The sequence below is a fragment of the Asterias rubens genome, chromosome 17 (assembly GCF_902459465.1).
Source record: "Asterias rubens chromosome 17, eAstRub1.3, whole genome shotgun sequence".
Classification (NCBI taxonomy): Eukaryota; Metazoa; Echinodermata; class Asteroidea; order Forcipulatida; family Asteriidae; genus Asterias; species Asterias rubens.
In genome coordinates, this window is record NC_047078.1 from 12,887,116 (window position 1) to 12,913,684 (window position 26,569).

The 26,569-nt window shown below is 41.1% G+C and overlaps 1 protein-coding gene across 1 annotated transcript in view; it reads right to left on the reverse strand.

The window, feature by feature from the left end:
* Positions 1-1,622: 1,622 nt before the first annotated feature.
* LOC117301470 (pyruvate dehydrogenase phosphatase regulatory subunit, mitochondrial-like) overlaps positions 1,623-26,569 on the reverse strand; it is a 40,222-nt gene continuing 15,275 nt past the window's right edge. Inside the window, exons 7-17 of the mRNA XM_033785486.1 lie at positions 24,158-24,272; positions 23,574-23,726; positions 21,463-21,587; positions 18,666-18,858; positions 18,397-18,555; positions 17,568-17,701; positions 12,804-12,946; positions 11,639-11,846; positions 7,981-8,070; positions 3,489-3,671; positions 1,623-3,118 (exon numbers count right to left, since the gene is read on the reverse strand). Coding sequence (XP_033641377.1) covers positions 2,747-3,118; positions 3,489-3,671; positions 7,981-8,070; positions 11,639-11,846; positions 12,804-12,946; positions 17,568-17,701; positions 18,397-18,555; positions 18,666-18,858; positions 21,463-21,587; positions 23,574-23,726; positions 24,158-24,272 — 1,875 coding nt within the window. The 3' untranslated portion in view covers positions 1,623-2,746. The remainder of the gene's footprint in view (positions 3,119-3,488; positions 3,672-7,980; positions 8,071-11,638; positions 11,847-12,803; positions 12,947-17,567; positions 17,702-18,396; positions 18,556-18,665; positions 18,859-21,462; positions 21,588-23,573; positions 23,727-24,157; positions 24,273-26,569) is intronic.

Consider the following 26,569-nt stretch of genomic DNA (forward strand, 5'->3'; position numbering starts at 1 on the left):
TAGAAGTTTGAGATTGATCGGCCATCTGGGTCACGAGAGAATAGTGAAAAACTGATTACATATTTTCAATGCATCGATGCCAAAATAAAAATGAATAAAATGTTCATTGAGCGATAAACTCAAAATGCGAAATAAGAATTATTTATTTCACATCAAATATGAAATTTCAGACAGAAATATTTCAAGTGATATTTTCTATTATATAACACCCAGGCAGATCCTTGCCATTTGATTGGAGGATTGTCCGTCACGTGATAGCAAATAAAAGTACTATTGCACGCTGAGTCACTCGCCGTGCTTTTTCGTTCCATCCGAAAAGTACCATTGCACGCTGGCAGCGTGCAATGGTACTTTTCGGATGGAACGAAAAAGCTGAGTAAAAACATCACTGCGTGCGCGTGTCTTTGGTAACGCAGCAGGTGTTACTGCAAGAAGGCATAGTAAAATTACTAGCATTCGGCTTCTACAGTTGAAATTGTTTGTTTTGAAAGTTGTTTCTTTCAATCAAAATGACAAAGTTCTACTTGGATGCTATATAAAACAAATAATGAATGTTTTTCATTCGTGCAATGGTGCGAATATGTTCATTCGTTGAAAGCTGGAATGTTCCATTCAACTCGGCTCCGCCTCGTTGAATAGAACATTCCATCTTTCAACTCATGAACATATTCGCACCATTGCACTCATAAACATTCATTATGTGTATACTATTATCATCGTTAGACCTTTTAAGTTTTTTGTAAAACTGTGATCTTCAACAATTCTGTAACGTTCCTTTAAAATGAATGAATTCTGATGATCAAATCGTAATTGACTTATCAGCATGTGATGTTACTCCAACATGATAACGGATTGAACATACTGATAGCCGATCATTTCTAATAAATACAAATAAGAGCTATTTTAAATGATGAGCCTCAACCTGCAGCCCATAGAGCTATTATATAGCTCTATGCTGCAGCCAAACATGTCATGAAACACACATGTAAACTATGGGTTTTGAACTGGCACTATGCAACTTTCTGAACCTACTGCAATAAAGACTAACTTACTAATGGTTCAATTTCCAGCTCAAGGCAAAAGCTAGAGGAGCAGGAATCCCAACTCACACTACACTGGTTTCCCAAATTGGAGTATGGTGGGCTAGATGACTCGCCCAGGAAAACAGTACACTGATCCATTAGGCTCTGCCCACGGCACAAGTGTGGCAACAACACTGTGCACAACTCTGCCGCGCGCACCAAGCACACGCACACATGTCTGACTTTATAGTGTCCGACTTTTGGTTATGCAATGGGTTGTGATGCGTCATCAGGCAATGAGGCGGACTTAATGGACCAGTCTATTGTTTATTCATTTAAATAATTGGAAATGTCATGGCCGAGTGGTTAAGAGCATCGAATTCAAGTTCTGGTGCAGTCACCGGAGTGTGGGTTCGAATCCCAGTCGCGACACCTGTGTCCTTGAGCAAGATACTTTACTATAATTGCTTCTCTTCACCCTGGGGGTAAATGGGAACCTGCGAGGGAAGAGGTTGATTTTGTGTATGAAAAGGCCACAAGCGCCTTACAGGCAGCTCAGGGCTGTATACTCCCCAGGGAGCTGAGAAACATTACAGGGATGTTATTGAATGTAAAGCGCATTGATACGGTTATTGTGAAATGCGCTATATAAGAATTTGTTGTTATTAATTATCAAAAGCTACAGCAATATTCCTACTGGACATTTATGCACATGATTACTGCTTGTGACTACATGGAACAAGTAAACACTACTGCTAACAATAACAAACAGAATACATGTAAAATCAATTATACCTTTACAAAAATACATTTTATGAAAAATATAAAAACATTTATGTTGTAAAAGCAATCCCTTTATGTGACGAGTTGAATGCACAGATATTGAATGAAAATAACTGCACCTACATATAACTCCCATCCAAGCATTCATGAATCCTTTATAAAACATACCCTGTTCAAATTCCAGATGTATTTCATCATTTGTTTTGGACAAGTTGATTCATTTCTACCTCTAGCTTCCAATTAACACATCATTCAACCAACCTTAGAAACTTTCATAAAAAGAAGTCGTCCTGTTATAGCAATTGTAGAAATGTAGTGGCTGCTTGGCTGGTGTCCAGCCTGGCTTCTTAGTTCTAGCCATGTAGTGGCTGCTTGGCTGGTGTCCAGCCAGGCTTCTTAGTTCTAGCCATGTAGTGGCTGCTTGGCTGGTGTACAGCCAGGCTTCTTAGTTCTAGCCATGTAGTGGCTGCTTGGCTGGTGTACAGCCAGGCTTCTTAGTTCTAGCCATGTAATGGCTGCTTGGCTGGTGTCCAGCCAGGCTTCTTAGTTCTAGCCATGTAGTGGCTGCTTGGCTGGTGTCCAGCCTGGCGTCTTAGTTATAGCCATGTAGTGGCTGCTTGGCTGGTGTCCAGCCAGGCTTCTTAGTTCTAGCCATGTAGTGGCTGCTTGGCTGGTGTACAGCCAGGCTTCTTAGTTCTAGCCATGTAGTGGCTGCTTGGCTGGTGTCCAGCCAGGCTTCTTAGTTCTAGCCATGTAGTGGCTGCTTGGCTGGTGTCCAGCCAGGCTTCTTAGTTTTAGCCATGTAGTGGCTGCTTGGCTGGTGTCCAGCCAGGCTTCCTAGTTCTAGCCATGTAGTGGCTGCTTAGCTGGTGTCCAGCCAGGCTTCTTAGTTCTAGCCATGTAGTGACTGCTTGGCTGGTGTCCAGCCAGGCTTCTTAGTTCTAGCCATGTAGTGGCTGCTTAGACATTAGTTTAGGTGGATACAGATTGGCTTTTGCAGGAAACATCTGTCCACATATATCAATCTCATACTTAGCTTTGGTAACGTAATCATGAGTGACCACCTGAGATTTGCCAGAGTGGGGGTCAGTATTATGAAGCCAGCCTAGACACACCATTGAGCCTAATGAAGGGCTATATCCACTGGAGGTGGTCACTCCCATTGGTTGACCATTACGATAGATTGGTTCGCCACCCCAGCACCAGAGATTTCTATCCACATTGTGGTTCTCTAAGATGAAGGAAACTAGACGTCGTTTCACACCTTCCCGTTGCTGCTTTAGCAGTGCTTCCCGACCTATGAACTCCACTCCCTGTCAGTCAAAAGACAAATCATGAAACAAGATGTTATGAAACAGTACAGAGTCATTAACATTCTGAAGTAAGGTCTTGCAATTATTATTAAAAAGTATACATGATTGTTCTTGATGTTAGTCTGTTTAAGGCCAAACAAATTCATTCCGATTATCTAAATTTTGCAGCAACAAGAATGAGCAATGGTAATGTGAAGGGTGATCAAATCTTGCCTTTGACCAGTTGACAGTATTTCAGACAGAAATAATTCTCTGGCGGTTGGGTACTTGCATAATTTTTTGAATAAGTGAGCTTTGAGAACGACCAATATGTGAAACCATACTGATAATATCTTTCATGTTAATAATAATCAATTGACCCTAAACTGACCTTGTCAAAATAAACTCTCATCTCTCTCCCGATCTCAAACGGTGTGTGTTCATTGTTGAAATCCACACCCCAGTATGTGTAGAATTTCTCCACACGTAGCCATCGTAATGCATGATACCCAGCGGCTCTGATGCCATAGTCACTACCAGCATTCATTATTAGATCATAAACATGCACAGCGTACTGTAGAAAGAAAAACAGTCAATCAATCAGTCTACTCGGAGTCAATAGGGAAGTTTTGCATGCGACGGATACGCTAGTGCGACGGATACGCTAGTGCGACGGATACGCTAGTGCGACGGATACGCTAGTGCGACGGAAACGACATCATTATTACGTCATATGCTACTCGCTATTCGCTATATGTGCATACGACACTGATAACCTGCTTGCTACACGTAGGTAGGTTACGGATAGCTAAACGTATGCCTATGCGTATCCCTTCACATGCGAAACCTCCCTATTATCTTCACTCAGTCATTAATAACCCCTTGCAGACATTGGAACATGTGTGTCTATTCAACATCTTGGGGGATGATTCCTTTGTGCGCACTTTGACTCCCTAAACAGTGGAGCGGATGTAAATGTGCTGCACGTTGTGCAAGGGGTCAATACTAAGGGAATAAAAGGGTAGCGACTAGTTCTTTCACGGCCGTTTAAAGCCAGTGGACACTATTGGTAATTGTCCAAGACTAGCCTTCACAGTTGGTGTATCTCAACATATGCATAAAATAACAAACCTGTGAAAATTTGAGCTCAATTGGTCATCGAACTTGCGAGATAATAATGAAAGAAAAACCACCCTTGTCAAACTAAGTTCTGTGCGTTTAGATGGTTGATTTCGAGACCTCAAGTTCTAAACCTGAGGTCTCAAAATCAAATTCGTGGAAAATTACTTCTTTCTCGAAAACTATGGCACTTCAGAGGGAGCCGTTTCTCACAACGTTTTATACCATCAACCTCTCCCCATTACTCGTCACCAAGAAAGGTTTTATGCTAATAAATATTTTGAGTAATAACCAATAGTGTCCACTGCCTTTAAAACAGGCAGGGTAGAATTGCCGTATGATAAAGGCCCAAGCCGAAGGTGAGGGCCTTTATCACACGGCAATTCGACCCTGCAAGGTTTTAAACGGCCCGGAAAGAACAAGTCACCACCCTTTTATTCCCATTCAAACCGTCCTGCAAGGGAAAGTACGGAAATCATTGAGGAAGACACTTTGAGCCATGCTCTCGTGTACAAAACATTGCGCTGCTGCCATCCAGCAATGGCGGCGTGACCACAGGTAGTGTGCACGGTTAGCCTATAGGATACCTAAGGGGGGTTAGCCTATAGGATACCTAAGGGGGGTTAGCCTATAGGATACCTAAGGGGGGTTAGCCTATAGGATACCTAAGGGGGGTCAGCCTATATGATACCTAAGGGGGGTTAGCCTATAGGATACCTAAGGGGGGTCAGCCTATAGGATACCTAAGGGGGGTCAGCCTATAGGATACCTAAGGGGGGTTAGCCTATAGGATACCTAAGGGGGGTTAGCCTATAGGATACATGTACCTAAGGGGGGTTAGCCTATAGGATACCCAAGGGGGGTTAGCCTATAGGATACCTAAGGGGGGTTAGCCTATAGAATACCTAAGGGGGGTTAGCCTATAGGATACCTAAGGGGGGTTAGCCTATAGGATACCTAAGGGGGGTCAGCCTATAGGATACCTAAGGGGGGTTAGCCTATAGGATACATGTACCTAAGGGGGGTTAGCCTATAGGATACCTAAGGGGGGTTAGCCTATAGGATACCTAAGGGGGGTTAGCCTATAGGATACCAAATGGGGGGTCAGCCTATAGGATACCTAAGGGGGGTCAGCCTATAGGATACCGAAGGGGGGTTAGCCTATAGGATACCTAAGGGGGGTTAGCCTATAGGATACCTAAGGGGGGTCAGCCTATAGGATACCTAAGGGGGGTTAGCCTATAGGATACCTAAGGGGGGTTAGCCTATAGGATATCTAAGGGGGGTTAGCCTATAGGATACCTAAGGGGGGTCAGCCTATAGGATACCTAAGGGGGTTTAGCCTATAGGATACCTAAGGGGGGTTAGCCTATAGGATACATGTACCTAAGGGGGGTTAGCCTATAGGATACCTAAGGGGGGTTAGCCTATAGGATACCTACATGTAAGGGGGGTTAGCCTATAGGATACCTAAGAGGGGTTAGCCTATAGGATACCTAAGGGGGTTAGCCTATAGGATACCTAAGGGGGGTTAGCCTATAGGATACCTAAGGGGGGTTAGCCTATAGGATACCTAAGGGGGGTCAGCCTATAGGATACCTAAGGGGGGTTAGCCTATAGGATACCTAAGGGGGGTCAGCCTATAGGATACCTAAGGGGGGTTAGCCTATAGGATACCTAAGGGGGGTTAGCCTATAGGATACCTAAGGGGGGTTAGCCTATAGGATACCTAAGGGGGGTCAGCCTATAGGATACCTAAGGGGGGTTAGCCTATAGGATACCTAAGGGGGGTTAGCCTATAGGATACCTAAGGGGGGTCAGCCTATAGGATACCTAAGGGGGGTTAGCCTATAGGATACCCAAGGGGGGTTAGCCTATAGGATACCTAAGGGGGGTTAGCCTATAGGATACCTAAGGGGGGTTAGCCTATAGGATACCTAAGGGGGGTTAGCCTATAGGATACCTAAGGGACCATGGATAAATTAAGAACGCGGCCGCCCGCGGTCAGACTCGTTCTAGAACGAGTCCGTCCCAAAATTGTCACGCGCCCGTCCCAAGATTGATTAAGCGCTTCACTGATTTTTAAGGTCCCTCATTATCGAACTCTATTGTTGGTGCCTTTTGTTGTTCAGATTACATGGACAAGGCAGCTTGCAAGTAAGCCACGAAGGGGTGAATGATTAGTGTTTGCGGTCTAGCTCAGGTATACACCAGACAATGGGTTGGAGATGTCCATGTACAGCCAACCCTCAAGTTTGCCAAAGCCAATACAATAATATGCTACTGCCATAACAAGTTGAAGTGGTGACTATTATTCTTAAATTTGAAGTCATCGCCAACTTATTTTGTATCTACATCTAATTGTTACATTAGGACCCGTGTTTACAGAGATGATTACACTTACAAGATTCGTTCATAAAGGTACCGCGAAATCATGCTGACCAGCTCGCAATCACACAAAACACAACGCAAAATTACATCGTAGTACACAAACACTCCATCTAGCTACACACTCACACACAGTGTTTTCAATATTCAGGCCTAGTAGTCTTGTTATTTTGCGGCAACAAACTATAATGCAAGAAACATTGAACGCTAGAGGGCTTTCCTAAACAATGTGATAGCGGGAGAGCCGCCCTCCGTTGGAAAAATTGCGCAACAGCTTACGAAATTAGTTTCAACCGCATTGAGATTAAGACTTTCGGGAGAATCTGGTGTCCGAAAATTGCAATACTAACCAGCGTTGGTGCCCGAGCTAAACTCATACAACATTGGCGCCGTCGCTGGTACCTTGGGCAACGTGGTGAATTTTCAGCAGTTCCTTGGGAAATATTAAGCGTGTTTAAGAAAAACTTCATAACGTGTTGGCTTCATTGTTCAAACATGAAACATTTTGGACACCTTGGGATGTACAAAAAAGATTATAGTTTTACTGTTTAATGTAAGATGTTTCTCCTATTGACTTTGTTTTACTTTGGGGGATTATTTTGCATGGCGGTCGTGCAAAGACGTAGTATTTTTTATTTTTTAATCTGCGGTTGTGTTTTGACTTATTGTGTGAAAAGGGCTACAACTTGGGTTTATCTACCCAGATAAGCCGATTATAACTACACAGTGGTTTTCGGCCTACACCATTGTTCCTTTGTTATACAGTGGGTCTTCCTCGAGACCCGGTGGTTGAGGAGAATGCGTTCCACTCCGTAGTTTTTCTTTTGTTCGTTTTGTCACGCGAAGGAACGCGTCGCGACGCGGTCGTTCCCGTGACATAATTTATCCATGGTCCCTAAGGGGGGTTAGCCTATAGGATACCTAAGGGGGGTTAGCCTATAGGATACCTAAGGGGGGTTAGCCTATAGGATACCTAAGGGGGGTTAGCCTATAGGATACCTAAGGGGGGTTAGCCTATAGGATACCTAAGGGGGGTCAGCCTATAGGATACCTAAGGGGGGTTAGCCTATAGGATACCTAAGGGGGGTTAGCCTATAGGATACCTAAGGGGGGTTAGCCTATAGGATACCTAAGGGGGGTTAGCCTATAGGATACCTAAGGGGGCTTTGATAATGGTACTATAGGTCATATATTACATAAATAACAAAAATATGAATGGTGCTAGATTCCGCCTTAAAATAGATGCCCAAGCAGACTCTGATTTGATCTGAATTGAAACAAAGCATCAATCAATAAAATGACTACATACAAGGAAATCTGTATACACTAGTCCAAATATCAGTACAAATAATACTAATTGAAGTTGAAGAGCTTACCTCATTAGGGATATGTAAAACCATTCCGTCTTCCCCAGCGTGTGTCACACTCATAGCTCGTACATCTCTAGCATAACCAATACTTAACTCCTGAAATCATAACAATACTTTCAATTCAAACATCAACAGATAATTTACACCACACACACAGATCCTTGTAATTTGATTGGTGGAACATGGGTCATGTATCATTCATAAATCTGCCATGTTTTTACTACCAAACGCTCCAAAGTTTAATATTGGAAAGGTGCCTCTCCAATGTTGATAATTATTGGACGTCTCACAGTAATGTTTCTATAAATAATCACTCTCTGCTAGATTGTCAAAATGAGGCAAGGTCGTGGCTTGGCAAATAAGGTTGGTTTCTTCATGAACCTGTAATCTATACTATTAAAAGCGTAACCCGCGCCATCTTGGATTGAAAATTAGAAGGTCCAGTGGCATGGCATCCTTGTGGAATCCAACACGGTTGTGTCGTTACAGACGTCGGGTTGCAAGTCTACAAAACCCTGAACCGAACTCCCTCTTACGAGTTATCTGATTGGCTGGAGTCACGAGCGATATCTCCTTACATGTGTGGTTGTCTGGTTTTGATATGGGCCACCTGTTGGTCTAAGGGGGGTGGGGAGCTGTAGGCTGCGCACAGAGTCACCTCTTTAGGTTTGAAGTGGGTGGCAACCTCGGACTCCGATTAACATTCCAGAGTGACTCATTGATGTTTCGCAGAGGGGTAAATGGCATTGTGTATAATATACCATTTTGTACAGGGGGGGTTTAATTTCGTGTGTTAAATAAAAAACATTAGGCTGTAATACATGCATCTGTTACATATGTGTTTATTACAATTAAGTCACTCATGTAGGCCTACCCAACTTTCCAGCATTTTTTAAACGCATCAAACAGCAACCCATTGTTGTGAAACTTTATTTGGTCCATTTAACTCTGCACCATTAGTGGTACAGTCCATATGTCATCCCCCACACACAGAATGTATACACGCAAAAGTTGAAACATTTTCAAAAAGAAAGTAAATGCATTACTGATTCTTTTCATATACATTGTATAGGTTTTGCCAGTTAAACCTACAAAAGAGTACATGAAATCACCGTTTAAGAATAGTATGCTTTCATAGTTACGAACTTTGTGAAACATCAACGGCTGTTTTGAAGCTGTGAACGAACATTCCATTCAAAGTTCTGAAGCAACAAAATTGTTAGAACGCAGCCTGGTCAGGACTCAGGATGTAGATTTTGCCAAATCCTTTTTGTATTAAGCAATCGGCCGTCGGGTTTTGTTATCGAAAGAGCCCTCATGTGCAGCTGAATCGGGTACTTTTTACGAATTTCTCCATACAAAATTAACCAAACTGGCCTACAAACCCTTAAAACAACAAGGCAAATGTTTTCTGAAAGTGAATTAAGTGAGAGGATGTAGGGGTAGCTGGCATACAAACCCTCAAAATAACTAGGCAAATGTTTTCTGAAAGTGAATTAAGTGAGAGAATGTAGGAGTAGTTATTAAAGACCAATAAAATTACCGTTTCTATTATTTTAGTTTGTATAGGGTTCCACAGATAATTATGTTAACATATTATAAAATTAGATGTTTTATCAGGGGAATTCGTCACGCAGGGCGCGCGCCCCAGCGGATGTTGACCAGAAAGTTTACATGAGAATTTACTCCCAAAAGCGGTGGTAAAAACAGTAGATTAGATATCTGTTGCACAGCATATTCCGAAAACTCGCTTTATTTGGTGCTCAGACAACTTTGTATGCGTCGTTGGCGTACGCTCAATAAATCACGATGAATGGGGCCTTAGATTCTAAAATCGTGTACACGTCATTGGAAACAAAGCAAAAATCTTTCAACAGTTATAGCAACCAATCATTAAATATATTTATTTTACAATACAATTTGCAGAAATTGACTTTGTCGTTAAAGTCCATACCAACTAGCGCGTTTTTTTTATATCTGCTGTATACCAGAACTTCTTCGAAGCTTCCTTTTTAGTCAGATAAACTCCGCGGCTATTAGTGGCTGTGATTATGAGTTTGTTTTAAAAGAGGGTACCACTTTCATACAAGCCTTTTTAGTCGGATTTCTCCTGTGCTATTCGCAGCGGTGATTATTGTTGAGGGGGGAGACCAGACTTAGACCACTCAAATCCGTGTAACTGAATTATACCAAATGTGCTCAACACAATAAAATAAGTGTGTCATTGAAGCAGTGTACGTGCTATATTTTTAGTCGACTAAGCATTATTACCCTTACAGTCATCTTAGCTGGGAAATACTCAGTGCAGTGGATAAAATTGACACAATGACAAAAGCCGATTGAATTAAAACTATGCGTAAATGAGGCGAAACATAATCCACATTACGGATAATGCGTTGGCCCGCTCGATCAACACTAAAATATTACGAAATACCCTACATATCATGCCAAGTACCATTATTGCCAAGTATACCCATCCCCAATATTAAAGCTCAATTCCAGAAACGAACACCAATTCCTTGAGTTGGAGAACGCAAGAGAGGTGAGGAGGGGAGGCGACGCGTCTCGACGTTTCACAACTAAGTTGTGCACACTCAACAATTAATTTTTATCAAAATACAACATTAATGACAAATTTCCATACCGATTATAAATACAATTTCTAATCCAATCATACGAAATGATTATTACCTGTAAGAATACCTCCCTTGCCCCCACATTACCTTTTACAACATGTGTATACTAGAATCCTCCTCATCTAGCGGGGTGCCGCGCGAAGCGCGGCATCCTGCTAGTACTAGTAATACTTGATTTGTGCACAGTCAGTTCTTTATCTGACCTAACTCATTTATGCAGTGATGGTTTATTGTTCTGACTGATTATGGTTTATAATTGACAATCAATTATAATCACGATGTGTACACTTTTAATGTTATCTTTGATTTTGATTTCATACAAGGCAGGGCCCAAATGGAAGCATTTAGTTTGAATGGTTTGATTTACCATTAGACTAAACCAATAAAAAGAAGATATCCATTGAATCTACATTGACCCTCAAAAACCACTTCCATCCTCATCACTCAGACAGCATGAATGGCTGATTTAATCTTCAAAGTATCAGATCCAAGATCAATTTTAGCAAAATCAAAAGCAGTCTTTCATGCGTAATGTTTAATTTATGCTTAAAAAGAACAGCAACCTTAAGATTAAACTTTGGCTTTATCAATTGGTACTCAACAAAAAAACAAAAAACAACAACACCACCAACAACAACTGCAACAATAACATTAACAACCCCAACAGCAACAACAACAACAAAAGCAGCAACAACAACAACAACAGTCTCCTGACGATGACTAGAGCAAGCTAGTCGAAACGTTGAGACCAATTCAAGAACTGACTCCGTGGTAGAGCAGTTAATTACGATCCTATAAAGCTAAAGTAAAGTTTTCTATACCTTCTGCCAGGGTTAGTAGTTTAAAAGCAGGACAGTTCTTTTCAGAACTGAAAAGTCTCCTGAACATCCAATAAATCTACTCCGCGATAGTAGAATAAAGCAAGACAGTTCTCTAAAAACAATCTCTACTTGGCAAGTAGATACACACATGGTGTTACTGCACCATGCAATGCCTCAAATCATATATTATAACAACATTAAGTTTACCTTAAAAGAAAAGGGTTTAAAACTGGCTGTACTCAAGGGTGTCGTGGTGAGTTTCTGCAGGACTTCTCTGGCTTTAGGCCCCAGTACATTCAGGCTAGTATACTGACCACTAACATCACTCACTGATACTGAACTATCAGTAGGTAGATGCTTCATGATCCAGTTAAAGCCTTTAATACGCTGGATGGTAGGACAGATGATGAAATACCTGCATGGAAAATCAATTACACACCAAATAATGATCCATAGGTTAAATCAGCTAAAATAACTATATATTCATAAACTATTCACACTGACTAGCGGAATTAAGAACATGTATATCACAAACAAACAATTCAGCATTAAAGCATGATATTATATTCAAGGAAACTAAAATTAAAAGAGACCAATAACAAAATGTTCATAATAAAAGAAATAAAATGCAGGGTCATTAAAAAAAATAACCGAAAAGAATAAAATATTAAGTTTTTCCCAAAATAATAATAAAGATTGACCACTGAGAGCACATCTGGCTCAGATTTTTGTGTTCTTAAAACATCAGTGACTATAGCTGTTTACAACTATTAGCAGCATAATAATAATATTGACTCCTATAAAGCACAACTGCATTTTGAACACTATTACCCCTGGTCACTGCGCCATATATTTCATTCCTTAAACCATCTCAGCTCACTGGGGAGTATACAGCCTGTGCTACTAGTGCACCAAGCTAAATCAATCACAAGAACCGTCTCTACCTTTGAAGGTACCCATTTACCCCTGGGTGGTGAACAGAAATTATATATAAGTGTCTTGCTCAAAGTGTCATGACTGGGATTTGAACCAATACCCTGATGACTCAGGAACAAAAACGAGAGTTCGATGCACTAAATCGCTCAGCCACAACACATCACCCAAACCACATAGGCCCTTTTCAAAACCACGGCTTCGGCTTTGGATTCAGCCTCAGGCTCCTTCGTCTGGTCTAAAACCCTGACATGCCTGAGCATGTAAGTGTCAAGCTAGCCTGAGCCGGTTCTGAAAGCCAAAGCTGTGGATTCAAAAAGGGGCGTAGTTAAATGCATTCAAGTGAATCTCCCAATATGCTGAAGACTGTTCCCCATGGTGCAATCCATGCATTGATATAATGTGAACCTACATTCTTACTGGAGTAAACATTACTCACCTGTCATGATCCATACGGGCCACACTACAATCATTCTCATAGCATCCATGTTGATTCAGCATACCCGTGTGTACTACACCACCAATGGCAAAGTCCATGTTATTTGGGCACAATCTTTGTAAGAGTGAACTTGCTTCACTTCCCTATACGATACAACATTCATAAACAGAAACTGTTATTGACAACATTAGCAGCATGAATCTCTTAGTAAATGTTCTCACAATACTTGCAAAAAGTTAACGTATTTTTTATGAAACTTGTGCATAATAAATAAATAAATGAATATTATTTAAATTTAACCAGTCAGTTTCCCTTGTGGTTTATACCCCGTTCACACATACATGTAGATGCCGCTTCTACTACGATGGAAAAATGGCAGAGAGCATGGCCAACCACGGACCAATCGTGGGCCAAACGTGGGAGTATCTCAATGAGCGTGGTTTGGTCGGGGTGGGATCTCCTAGGTCAGGAAGCTGTATGCTCTTCCCACGTTTATTTTGAACGTGTTTGAAATAAGCGTAGCCGGGTACATGTAGATTAAAGTCATCTCTAAAACCCTCACCGGCAAGTATCTTTAAGATTGTAAAGACCAATCTATATAAACTGTAAGCGGCATTGCATGATGTATGGTGAAATGCCGAGTATCATTGTAAGGTGCAAGCTGACAAGAGTAAGTTTCTTACTTTCTAATCAGTCTTTAATGTCCCTACACCTGACATGAGAATGTATCTCCTATTCACTCCATCTTGGCATTCAGGAAATACATCTATCTCCTATTCACTCCATCTTGGCATTCAGGAAATACATCTATCTCCTATTCACTCCATCTTGGCATTCAGGAAATACATCTATCTCCTATTCACTCCATCTTGGCATTCAGGAAATACATCTATCTCCTATTCACTCCATCTTGGCATTCAGGAAATACATCTATCTCCTATTCACTCCATCTTGGCATTCAGGAAATACATCTACCTCCTATTCACTCCATGTTGGCATTCAGGAAATACATCTATCTCCTATTCACTCCATGTTGGCATTCAGGAAATACATCTATTTAAAGGGGCTCTAAGGTCAAAATCAGTTTTGTGATGCACCCATTTCCCAATAAATAGAGCTCTAGTAAAGTCTCCTAACCTCATGGTCAAGTATCATTCTATTTCAGAGTGAAAATTGAAACATGACATCAACGGACGGCAAAAACAATTAACCCCGGTACATTCCACATAAGATTTTTTTGCGCCAGTCAAATTGGCACATTCTATGCTGGTTCTCATATAGTTGTCCATGAGCGGATGCAGACGTGTCATGAACCACATCCCTCAAAGTCTTTAATTTTTTTGCCAATTAATCACACTTTTTTTCACCAACCATCTTCAGTCCTCCAATTTCCCAGCTCTATCTCCATCTTTTGATGTTTATATGGAATTTAGTGGGCGACTTTGGTGGTTTTTGGAGCTAGTTTGCTTAACCCTCCTACAGCTTACATGGTCTACACACAGACAGACTTGTTTCCCGCCACACAGTGTGCACTATAGCATGCACAGTGTAGTCAGGTGGTCAGCCTCTGTTCCCCTTGATGCCACGCCTTTGATCTTCACTTCATCATCCACTGGCTGATATTTATTGAATCTTTGGTGCTGTAATATCATTTTTGGGCAATCTACTTTATGTAAGGTGAGATCCTTCCATTTATATCCACATATTTCTCATCCTCAATACTGCTGGGACTTATGAGATTTTCCAGACATGTTTTCACTGTAATGTACCTTCACCTGTGCGTTTATGTTGCTGAGTCTACTGCGGATCACCTCGGTAGGCAACCACCAGTATAAAAGTGAGAATTTATACCAATATAACCATGATTCATTGGATAAACCAACTTGGTATGAACTATACAAGTTATGAGTCCATGTTGTCATCCCTCAATATTAACTATGAATCTGGTTCCCTTGAAGATGTTTCCTGTTCAATGAAACTACAACCACATAGACCAACGTTTTGTTCTTCTAATATATCGTACCTAATGCAGGGGTTGCCCTTAACTTTTTTTTAAACTGGCCAGCAGGACCAGTTGGCTTGATTTTTCACTGGTCCGCCAGGTTTTTTACTGGTCCGTCAATTTGTTTTTCTTTTTTTCTAAACTAATAGTATACTGTTGCTCGATTTCCAATCGTCGCTATTTCAAAACTCAACAGGAATTGCAACGTCAACATGTTATTGTGTTCGAAAGGGGGCTCATTAATTTTGAGAGTATTTTTTCTTTAAAAATGTAATAACAATAATATTATTAAAATTAATTTAAAAACAGGTCAAATTATTTGTCAGAGCAAATTGGAAAATTTAATATGATCTTTATTTAGGTAGTTTTTTTAGTCCACGGTTTATTGTAAGCACTCGACATCAAAGTTGTTTTGAAAAAATTTAGTGTTTTACTAAACAAACAAAAACACTTTAAAGCCGACTGTTAAAATATCATTAACTTTTTATGTATTGCCTTCAAATCTACGGTAAGGAGGGTTACGTGCGATCGCTCAAGTTATTTTATCATGTATAAACATTGCCTATTATTGTAGTTTTAATAAGTATTCATAAACATAATACATCTACCGAAGTTCCCAAAATCTTCTCACTTTCGTCCAGAAAAAGTAAACCCCCAACATAAAGTAGACATCAAAGTAGTTGCAACATCCATGAAGAAGCCTATGAGTTTTACGGTATTTTTTTCAATTATGTGTGTGAAATGGTCGGTGCCGGCGTCTGTTTTGTGAACAAAATTTTCATGTAAAAAAAACGTTTTTAAAAGCAGCAAAAACAACCGCGCTTTTGTTTAACACATGATTGCATTCTAGAACCCAAGTCTTCCTTGAAATCAACCTGCAAAAAACCCCAAACAACCGCGCATTATGTGACCAATAAAACCATGGAGCAATAAACAAGATCGCCCACCAATCGCCCCGCAAAAAAAAAAAAAAAAAAAATAACAACAAAATTCAACTACATCAGGACGGAAGAACCTTACTAACACAATTAAATACTTCGTTTTGCTCATCCAGAGTATCCTAACTTGGTAATTTTTGTTGAATGAAGCCTCACCGTCTCGTTTTTCGTAAACACGCTAGACACTTATTCCCACACGGAAATCTGCTCCGTTGACGACATGCTGCTGCTGACAGAATGTGTTTTGCTTTGTGGTCTTTTGTCAAGGCGATTGAAGCTAGTTTTGTAAGCTATCGCGTACTTTCACCAATAGAGGGCGTCTATTCTCACGCTATCGAATATTCTGAAACGCCCTCTAGCGTTCAATGTTTCTTACACTTATTGCCACACGTGAACTAATACAAAGACTACAAGCCTTTGCGTTGCATGATGTGATTTTGCGCTGTGTAAGCGTGATCGTCGGAAGTTTGCTAGCGTTCAGCGGCACTTCAAGTGATTATTTTACGTTTTATCCAAACCTTGAGTTTTACGTTTTATTCGAGTCTGAAAATAGTTTTTAAAAATAGTCATAGTTCTGTAGTACCGCTGCCGATATTTTTGACTAGTCAGCCGGACCAGTTGGCAAGGTGTTTCAGCTGGTCCGCCGCGATTTCTACTTGCATTCGGCCAGCGGACCAGCGTTAAGGTCGAACGCTGCTAATGGCTACTGCTACTCGCCTGGGATACTGAACAAAATCCAGGTTCTCATCCCATCAAATTTCCATGTGTCATCTGCAAAGCTGCTGCCAAGTGCGGCCAAAACTGCATTCAATGCGAGCAGTGGAGTGAATGGTTCCATATTGAGTGTATGAACATGCCCCTCCAAGAATATGAAACATATGCATCATCCAGCAGTACATGGCTTTGTAACCAATGTGGCCAACCTAACATCAGCCTCCCTGGTCTATTGCCCATGTCAGACTCCAGTACATCCAACTCTTTTAGCGTCCTTGAAGATACTCTTGACATCAGCCTCCCTGGTCTACAGCCCATGTCAGACTCCAGTACATCCAACTTTTTTAGCGTCCTTGAAGATACCCTTGTGCATGAAGAACTGGGAGACCCAGTTGCTGCGTCATCTCCAACTAAGTCCCCCGACTCCCACAATACTTTTAGCAGGCGTCGACATAATCTCAAGTATTCGGTTATCAACTGTGATGACCTGTGCAACAAGATGCCTCAATTAGAGCTATTCATTGATGACCACAAGCCTGATGTAATCATAATCACTGAATCCCATTTGAAAGACCACATCTTCACTGCAGAGATCACTCCCCTAGGATTCACTGCGTTCAGGACAGCAAAAACAATTAACCCCGGTACATTCCACATCATCATCATGGATACAACCTCATGGACAAGCAGTCCCTTGGCTTTACCTCCAGTCTTATGGACCCTACCGAGTATCCAACAAGAAGTTGATTAAATATCATCAAAATTCAGGCAAGAACTAAAAATTCTTTATAAAAAAAGTATTTCAAAAAAAATATTATATAATATTAAAATGTGACAGCATCAAACATTGTTTAAATTTGAAGAAAAAAATTGCACTTTAAAGCTATCAAACACAGTGTGATTTGACATGTATCTGATGGTTTCAGTCTTTCAGTTGAATCTGGTTTAAATTACATCAAGCTATTCAGCACAAAAGCTTGCACACGGAAATTGCTCTTATAAGCTTTTACTCCCCATCACAATTTCCCTACTATTTAAACAAAAGTTCTAAGCATTCAAATTTGTTGATCGATACTTTCTGCTTGAGCGATTTATAGAAACACTATTTACCTGTAACTCCAACTTAGTGAAAGGTGACATGTCCATTAGACATATAGACTCCCTGCAGGCCCAGTACTCTGCCTTCACCTGAGCAAACCAAGATGGCTTACTAAACGCTCCATCAACAACTTTCTCAACAAACTCTGTTATTGAAATGAAATATAGTTGAATGGATTAGTCCACACTGCACACACATAGAGTCATTATTTGTATATTGTCACTTCTGTGGCCATGTGGATGTGTGGCACTATATCATTTTGATCCATACGAATAGTTCCCACTTGACCTCACAGTGTAAAGTTGGCCTTCGTTATGTGCAAATCCATCACTTTCTGAATGCACAACTATGCGCCATTATACTTGAGGCAGCATGCAGAAGTTCAACGTCTTTATGTAAATCACTGGGTAGTGAAGTTAGAATGCTTGATGACCACCCTGTACATGTATACCACATTGGTCTCTCTAAACCAAATACTGCCCTCTCTTGGGCTAAATGACAGTGAGTCACAATAAAACTCACCTTCATTATCCTGATCCATATACCACATTGGTCTCTCGAGGCCCATGGACTGACCTAATACTGCCCTCTCTTGGGCTAAATGACAGTGAGTCACAATAAAACTCAACTTCATTATCCTGATCCATATACCACATTGGTCTCTCGAGGCCCATGGACTGACAAAATACTGCCCTCTCTTGGGCTAAATGACAGTGAGTCACAATTAAACTCACCTTCATTATCCTGATCCATATACCACATTGGTCTCTCGAGGCCCATGGACTGACAAAATACTGCCCTCTCTTGGGCTAAATGACAGTGAGTCACAATTAAACTCACCTTCATTATCCTGATCCATATACCACATTGGTCTCTCGAGGCCCATGGACTGACCAAATACTGCCCCCTCTTGGGCTAAGCGGTTGTACAGTGTGCAGCATCGCAGCTTTCTTGCTGTAGTGAATTCCCTGTGTGGGTATTGTAGTTTGTAGACACTCCCTGAGTACAAAGAACAAGCTTTGCATTAATCAGCATAATAACAGGTCAAGGGTCAATCCCATATACAACACTTCAAAGTTACAATGTATAAGCTTTGCAATAAGACTAACCTTCTACTTCAGTGACCCTGTCTTGCAGGTACGTCTTGTTATTTTGCTGTGGTGAGAAACGGTGAGGGTCAACAAGCCAGTATCCCAGTGAACATTCACCATACACAATCAACTCAGCCAACATCTCCCCGAGACCACCACACATTGTTATACCAAGTGAACTGAATCCAGCCATCACAATGTAGTTCTTCATCTGCAACATATAGATAAATATTTTCTTTACTTCCTAACATTCTACAAGTGTTAATACAAGACACACTTTGGTAAGCAGACAGCTACATTAGCGCATAACAGAGCACACAGACCAGTGACCAGTTCCAACTGTAGTTTGAATGATTCTCAAGTGGAACAGAATAAACATAACATGGACCGCGTTTACACTAGATCCCAAAAGCCGGATCAGACCCGGAACGAATCTGGCAATGTGGATTAACGGCTAGTGTAACCGCAAAAATACCTGGTCAGACCCGCGTCCATATCCAGCAATTTTAATTCACCTTTCGAGGAGGGTTGAATCCGGCAATTGGTGGATTAAAGTCCAGCAATGTGGATTCAAATACAAGTGTAAACACAAAGGTGGATTAGACACGGCAATTCGAGGATTAGACACGGCAATTCAAGGATTAGACACGGCAATTCGAGGATTAGACACGGCAATTCGAGGATTAGACACGGCAATTCGAGGATTAGACACGGCAATTCAAGGATTAGACACGGCAATTCGAGGATTAGACACGGCAATTCGAGGATTAGACACGGCAATTCAAGGATTAGACACGGCAATTCGAGGATTAGACACGGCAATTCGAGGATTAGACACGGCAATTCAAGGATTAGACACGGCAATTCGAGGATTAGACACGGCAATTCGAGGATTAGACACGGCAATTCGAGGATTAGACACGGCAATTCGAGGATTAGACACGGCAATTCGAGGATTAGACACGGCAATTCGAGGATTAGACACGGCAATTCGAGGATTAGACACGGCAATTCGAGGATTAGACACGGCAATTCGAGGATTAGACACGGCAATTCGAGGATTAGACACGGCAATTCGAGGATTAGACACGGCAATTCGAGGATTAGACACGGCAATTCGAGGATTAGACACGGCAATTCGAGGATTAGACACGGCAATTCGAGGATTAGACACGGCAATTCAAGGATTAGACACGGCAATTCGAGGATTAGACCAGCAATTCGAGGATTAGACACGGCAATTCGAGGATTAGACACGGCAATTCGAGGATTAGACACGGCAATTCGAGGATTAGACACGGCAATTCGAGGATTAGACACGGCAATTCGAGGATTAGACACGGCAATTCGAGGATTAGACACGGCAATTCGAGGATTAGACACGGCAATTCGAGGATTAGACACGGCAATTCGAGGATTAGACACGGCAATTCGAGGATTAGACACGGCAATTCGAGGATTAGACACGGCAATTCGAGGATTAGACACGGCAATTCGAGGATTAGACACGGCAATTCGAGGATTAGACACGGCAATTCGAGGATTAGACACGGCAATTCGAGGATTAGACACGGCAATTCGAGGATTAGACACGGCAATTCGAGGATTAGACACGGCAATTCGAGGATTAGACACGGCAATTCGAGGATTAGACACGGCAATTCGAGGATTAGACACGGCAATTCGAGGATTAGACACGGCAATTCGAGGATTAGACACGGCAATTCGAGGATTAGACACGGCAATTCGAGGATTAGACACGGCAATTCGAGGATTAGACACGGCAATTCGAGGATTAGACACGGCAATTCGAGGATTAGACACGGCAATTCGAGGATTAGACACGGCAATTCGAGGATTAGACACGGCAATTCGAGGATTAGACACGGCAATTCGAGGATTAGACACGGCAATTCGAGGATTAGACACGGCAATTCGAGGATTAGACACGGCAATTCGAGGATTAGACACGGCAATTCGAGGATTAGACACGGCAATTCGAGGATTAGACACGGCAACTCGAGGATTAGACACGGCAATTCGTGCCAATTTCCGGATTCGCTATGAATGGCACGCTTTTCTCCTCGCCGAATACTATTTTGTGAGCGTCTTCGTTGTTGTGATGTCATGCACAGTGCACATGGACTGTGCGTGTGTGAAACGCTTTGTTGTCAGCGTCCCTAAATACATACATTGCAACGTTCGGAGCTTGCCTTGTTGCTGTATTCTGTTTAAGTTGCTATCTATTCTACCTCCATAGTCATGGTTGCCTGAAACTTTACACGTTTTTGGAGTAAATCAAATGATTTTCGAGAGTGAACTTTTCAAAATATCTCAACAATCTTGACATCTTGCTTGTTTAAGAAGTTGTGCACGCTCTCATAGTTGCGTTCATGATTTGCAACGCTAAAATCTAACAGGATTGAGCACCTTTCAAAAACTAGGTTTTGTTAGGTTCCCTCAACAACATTATAATAACAGGTACGATCAATTGCTAAATGAATTGGTACCAGACTGATTAATGCGATGCTCCAAGTAGAAGAAGCATAGATATGCAAGCATCCCTGCCGTCGATTTCACAAAACTCTTCCTAACTTAGGATTAATCTTATAACTTAGGATTAATCTTATAACTTAGGATTAATCTTATAACTTAGGACGAGTCCCAACCCTGCACTGTAGCATGCAGACCTTAAGATTAATCCTAACTCGAGATAAGACGAGTCCTAACTCTTTGTGAAATCGACGGCTGTACATGTAGGAGTCAAAGAATCAAATGAACTAAGGATATCATGCCGGTTGTATTCTTTATATACCTCTGGGGCTTCACCAAAGATGAAGTTTGCATCTGGAGTGAAACACTCTGGACCAGTAAACAATTGGCGTACTTCCATCTTCTCAGCTGCTGGTACTCGATGTAAAAAACCATCTAAATGGTACTCTATATGGTAACATAGCAACAACAAAGACAAAACAAAGAGTGATCGGAATCTTTATAATTATATGAAACATGAGAGACTTCATAAAGAGATTGATAATATGTCTCCCAAAACTTGTGTGAATAGAGAATAATGCTCCGAAACTCATTTTTCGAATACTTTAACTAAATGATTTGCTACAAAAGTCCTGATAAGTACATGAATAAACAAAAACTTGAATAAATGCTACAATGTGTGTGTGAATTCGTAAAGCAGTAAGTTATTTTCTGAATACTTTATTTGTTTGTTTGGTTGTATAGAAAAAGAGATACTGCAATATATTCTAGTTTTCTCTTATTGTTTTCTACATTGATTCCTACCAGGACCATGGTGCTACATGTACATAACCACAGAATGGCCATAGAATTACACGCTTTACATGGCAGTACAAGTACAGAAATCGTCATGAAATTTTTCCCAAGTTTGGCCCAAAGGCTATTGTGAAGCGCATTGATACGGTTTATTGTGGTATGCGCTATATAAGAATTTGTTATTATTATTATTATCATTAAGGTGTCTTGAGACTATTGTACGACCTATGACCTGCAAGTGGCCAATGCTTCCCGCAGTGGCTTCAACAAAAGCCCTTTTCACACGAGAGCCGAAGACCAACGTCCCTTGTTGTGGGCGCCAGTTGTCTGTCACAAAGGTTGTTTGCGATTTCATGACCATCAGGCACATTGCGTTCCCGACGTCCCTTGTTTATGTGAGATCGCACTGTGTGTTGTTTATCAGTTCGCTGGTGCTCTGTCAGTGTCCCGTGTAATGTCATGTATTTGCTTTAGGTTACCATCGATCATTTGTTGGCGCACCAATGTGTTTTTCAGGCTGTGAATCTTCCAGATTTTTCACCTTGAAATAATGTGTTCTCGAGTTCATTCAGTGTAAATTTGAATTAAAAAATGAGGGGTCCACACCATTATTTTTTGCGTGCATTAAAAGACGCTCAGAGTGTTTCTCAATCGGATTCAACCCTTGCTAGATGTTGACGTTGCCAGAGTATGCATGTGTGGGGAATTTGCAGCGAAATACATGTACTTCAATTGTACAGCGATTGATCACAACCAAATTCTCACTACCTCCTGTGATAGAGTAAGGAAAAGTCCTACTTGTGTTTTGTATATGTGCTGTGCGCGCGATGTGATGCTTTAGTTGAACGAAAAAAAGACTGACTGTCAAGTCTATCTCCGCACGTGTGTTTACAGATTTTCTTCCCCGTTTTTGATGCAATCAAAATGACACTCGGTAGGCGTTACGTGTTTTGCAACGTCAAGCCATTTGGATGTCAAGGATTTGACAAAACGATAACAAATAAACATTTTCTCAGCGTCCCAAAGATGAATGTATCCGAAAGCATTTTGTTTGCAATTGCAAGCAGAAAAACCAGATTCAAGGCTTTCTTGATCGGAAGCTTCTTTGGTTATAGAAACAAACTTTAAGGAAAGCAATAAAATAAACTAATTTTCAATTTGTGCTGCCGACACCATTTTGTTGGATGTGGAATATACGAACTTTCTCCATCAGGTAATGACGTGTACTGCTTAAAGGTTTGTGCATAAAGAAATGAAACCCCATGGTTTGTGCATGCAGGATCGTTGTGCGACCACCGAGGACCTTTGTAATCTACTGTGTTTCGTTTCACACGAGTGATCCGGCGATTCTAAACAGGGTTGCGATTTTTTGGAGGAGGTCTTGATCCTGGTTGGTTATTACGCGGGTCCGTGGTGATTTCATCGCACGGATTCATTTCACACGACTCAAATTTGTGATTATATAACAGGAATGTGATTTCGCTCCCAACGACCATGGTTTAGAAAGCTCGTGTGAAACAGGCTAAAGCCATGTACAAGGGGACCATTTTCCAAAAGCTCAGCACATCCTGTCAAACAACGAACCTGTGCTACTAAACAAAGAGTTACCCTCAGAGCAGAGAAAAGCATTTAACTTACGGAAGTGATCCCAATCTTCAGGAAGAGACAGGAATTCAGAATGCTCAGGAATTCCATCATGGAATATGGGTTTTCCTTTTGGAGAGAATGCTCCACACATTAAACCTCCACTCCATTCACGGAGATAGTTACCACTGTCAAAGTCTCGTACATCTGCAATAAGTAATCAATCTGATTCTTAGTGGTACCAATGGTAAACAAACCAACCTGATTGCTCAGTATGAATGCTTCATGTACAAAGCCTCATGGATCTGGAACATAGTGTCATCGTAACAGACTCTAACAAATGGCAAAACAAAAAATTGCAGGAAATAATCTCTAAGTTATATTTTTATCTAAACCTGCATCATCAAAACTAGTCAATTCAATATTTTAAATATGTTTTTGGATGCATTGACGCAGTTTAAAAGTGGGAGTGGGTATATATTTGTATGTGCTTATCTACATAACCATGTAACTTCAGTGCATACAAAATGTTTTCTTTTGTTGAAGTATGACATAACATTTGAAACTACATAACTATTATATACAGCCAGAATGAACAACCTATGTCTGTCCAATCACCTACTACTTCTCATACATACATGGTGTATTGACATCCATTCCAGCGAGCTCTTTGGTTACTAGGTACATGTGTGCAGTGGTGTGCATAGGTACATTGACTACAGGTTTACTGCAAAGTCCAATATCTCTGCCCCACTGTAAGAAACAATAATGACAAAGTTGCTTAGTCTAATGAATTCTAGTGTCCGGTCTTTCATATCAGTTTCTTTTTACAGTGTTTTATTTGTTTAATAAGGCAATTTATTTGCACTCTCCAATAGGGGAATATACCTTATGCACATGACGTCATTTCAGGACGGCGCCCTCGCCTTGAGGTCAAAAGTAGGTTGTTCATTGGCCAATCTATGTGCGTTTCGATTGTTTCGTCACCGTTTGACCTCAAAGATGGCGGCTCGATGACGTCAATGCATAAGGTCTATAGAATTAGGGGTTATAGATCATCACCGTTTACTTGAACTCAGAGAGTGTGTCTTTGCAATTAGGTGATCACATAGCCTCAACACCCACACATCATGGCCTGAAACTACATCAAAGACAAGGCAGCCGTATAAAAAACAGTAAGATGGTGTGCCTCACAGTAGTATGGCAGGGGAAACACTGCGTCACAAGGCATACATCTAGAATGCACATGTAGTATACATAGGTGTTCTCCACATGTGGGTTTTTGGAGGCAAGCCGCTCTCTTAAAATTGAATGCTGCCCTGCCAAAGTGTTTGACCAATCTACCACTAAATTGACAAATCACGGATGAGAGCAACTTCCAGGGATGAGATTCTGAAAAATTGAAAAAGACTGAAATTTGTTCATCACTGGAGGTGAATTCCCTTCACCTTTTTTTTCCAAAAAACAAAATTCTCGATCGCGCACAGGTTCTTTCACTAGCCCGCATATATTTACACTCAAAAAATTGGGGGGGGGGGAAAGGAAGTGAAGCCCCTTAAAATTTTGTTTATGGAGGATTTTATCTCTTAATTAATACCTTAATTTATTCCTTTTCCCTCAACAACTTAAATGACTTGTTAGGTTGATTTGAACATGTTTTGAACTTGTTTGCAACAAAATCTTCATGAATCAACGAGAAATAATTCAATGAACTTTGCCCCGCAACGCCCTCTGTTGGCAAAATTTGTCCATGCTATTATCCTCCAAGGCTGTACATTGTGCACAGTCTACAGGCATAGTGCACAACAAGCGGCAATTCTTTACTCCAATCGTAAACGTCCACTGCATTGAAGTTTAGTCAAGAAGGTCATGAATTATGGAATTATCAACAACCATCAATGGCCAATCACAGCGTGGGGAATTTTGGTCAGAATGGACTTTGGACGACTGTGTGTGTTCTTTATGTGCTGCATGCATAGTCCATCCATAGTCCATGCGACTATGTGGGCGACTGTGTGTGGATACTCGATTACTAATTGCACCAAGTGGTTTGTGCATCGTGTTTTCAATGATTGTATGACAACATGTATTCTGAAATGAACGATAGAAATTCAGATCCTGATCCTGATTAAATCTAGCAAGTATCTAGAATTGTTAAACTTACTATTGTAAAGGCTTTAGTTAAAGTTTTATTTGGGATTTTGCCACTGAACCCTCATTTCCATGTTAAAAGGAATAAATATTTGACTCGCTCGACTGGCTATGTGAGACTCGCACATTTGCCATTTGGGTTTTGACTCGCCCGACCATGCCGATGCTGTTTTCACTCGCATTTGGCGACCGGGGACCACTATTTTCGAACCCTGTAACACACTAAAAGCTAAAAATAGTAATCAAAACTGTTTTATTTCATTTCAAAATCTTCAAAACTTGTATTTTTTATTGTCAATTTAAATGTTGGAAAGTGAAAGGTTCAGAACTCAATTTGCCTTAGTCGGAGATTTTTAAAAAGTCGGAACTGGAAAAAAAAGACGGTTTTCAAATTCGGAAAGTCAGAATCTCATCCCTGAACTTCAATCCCAGAAAGGCAAATTGGTGCTAATGAGTACATGTAGTCCTAGTCATAGCATTGTGGTGACCCTGGACCATGAACACACCCTAGCTGATGGTAAAGCATTGTGGTGACCCTGGACCATGAACACACCCTAGCTGATGGTAAAGCATTGTGGTGACCCTGGACCATGAACACACCCTAGCTGATGGTAAAGCATTGTGGTGACCCTGGACCGTGAACACACCCTAGCTGATGGTAAAGCATTGTGGTGACACTGGACCATGAACACACCCTAGCTGATGGTAAAGCATTGTGGTGACCCTGGACCATGAACACACCCTAGCTGATGGTAAAGCATTGTGGTGACCCTGGACCATGAACACACCCTAGCTGATGGTAAAGCTTAGTACCTTCAACAGAGTAATACACTAATACACTGTGTATCACAGTACATGCATCACATCCATGGGGCTTAAATCAATGCACCTGATTGGTC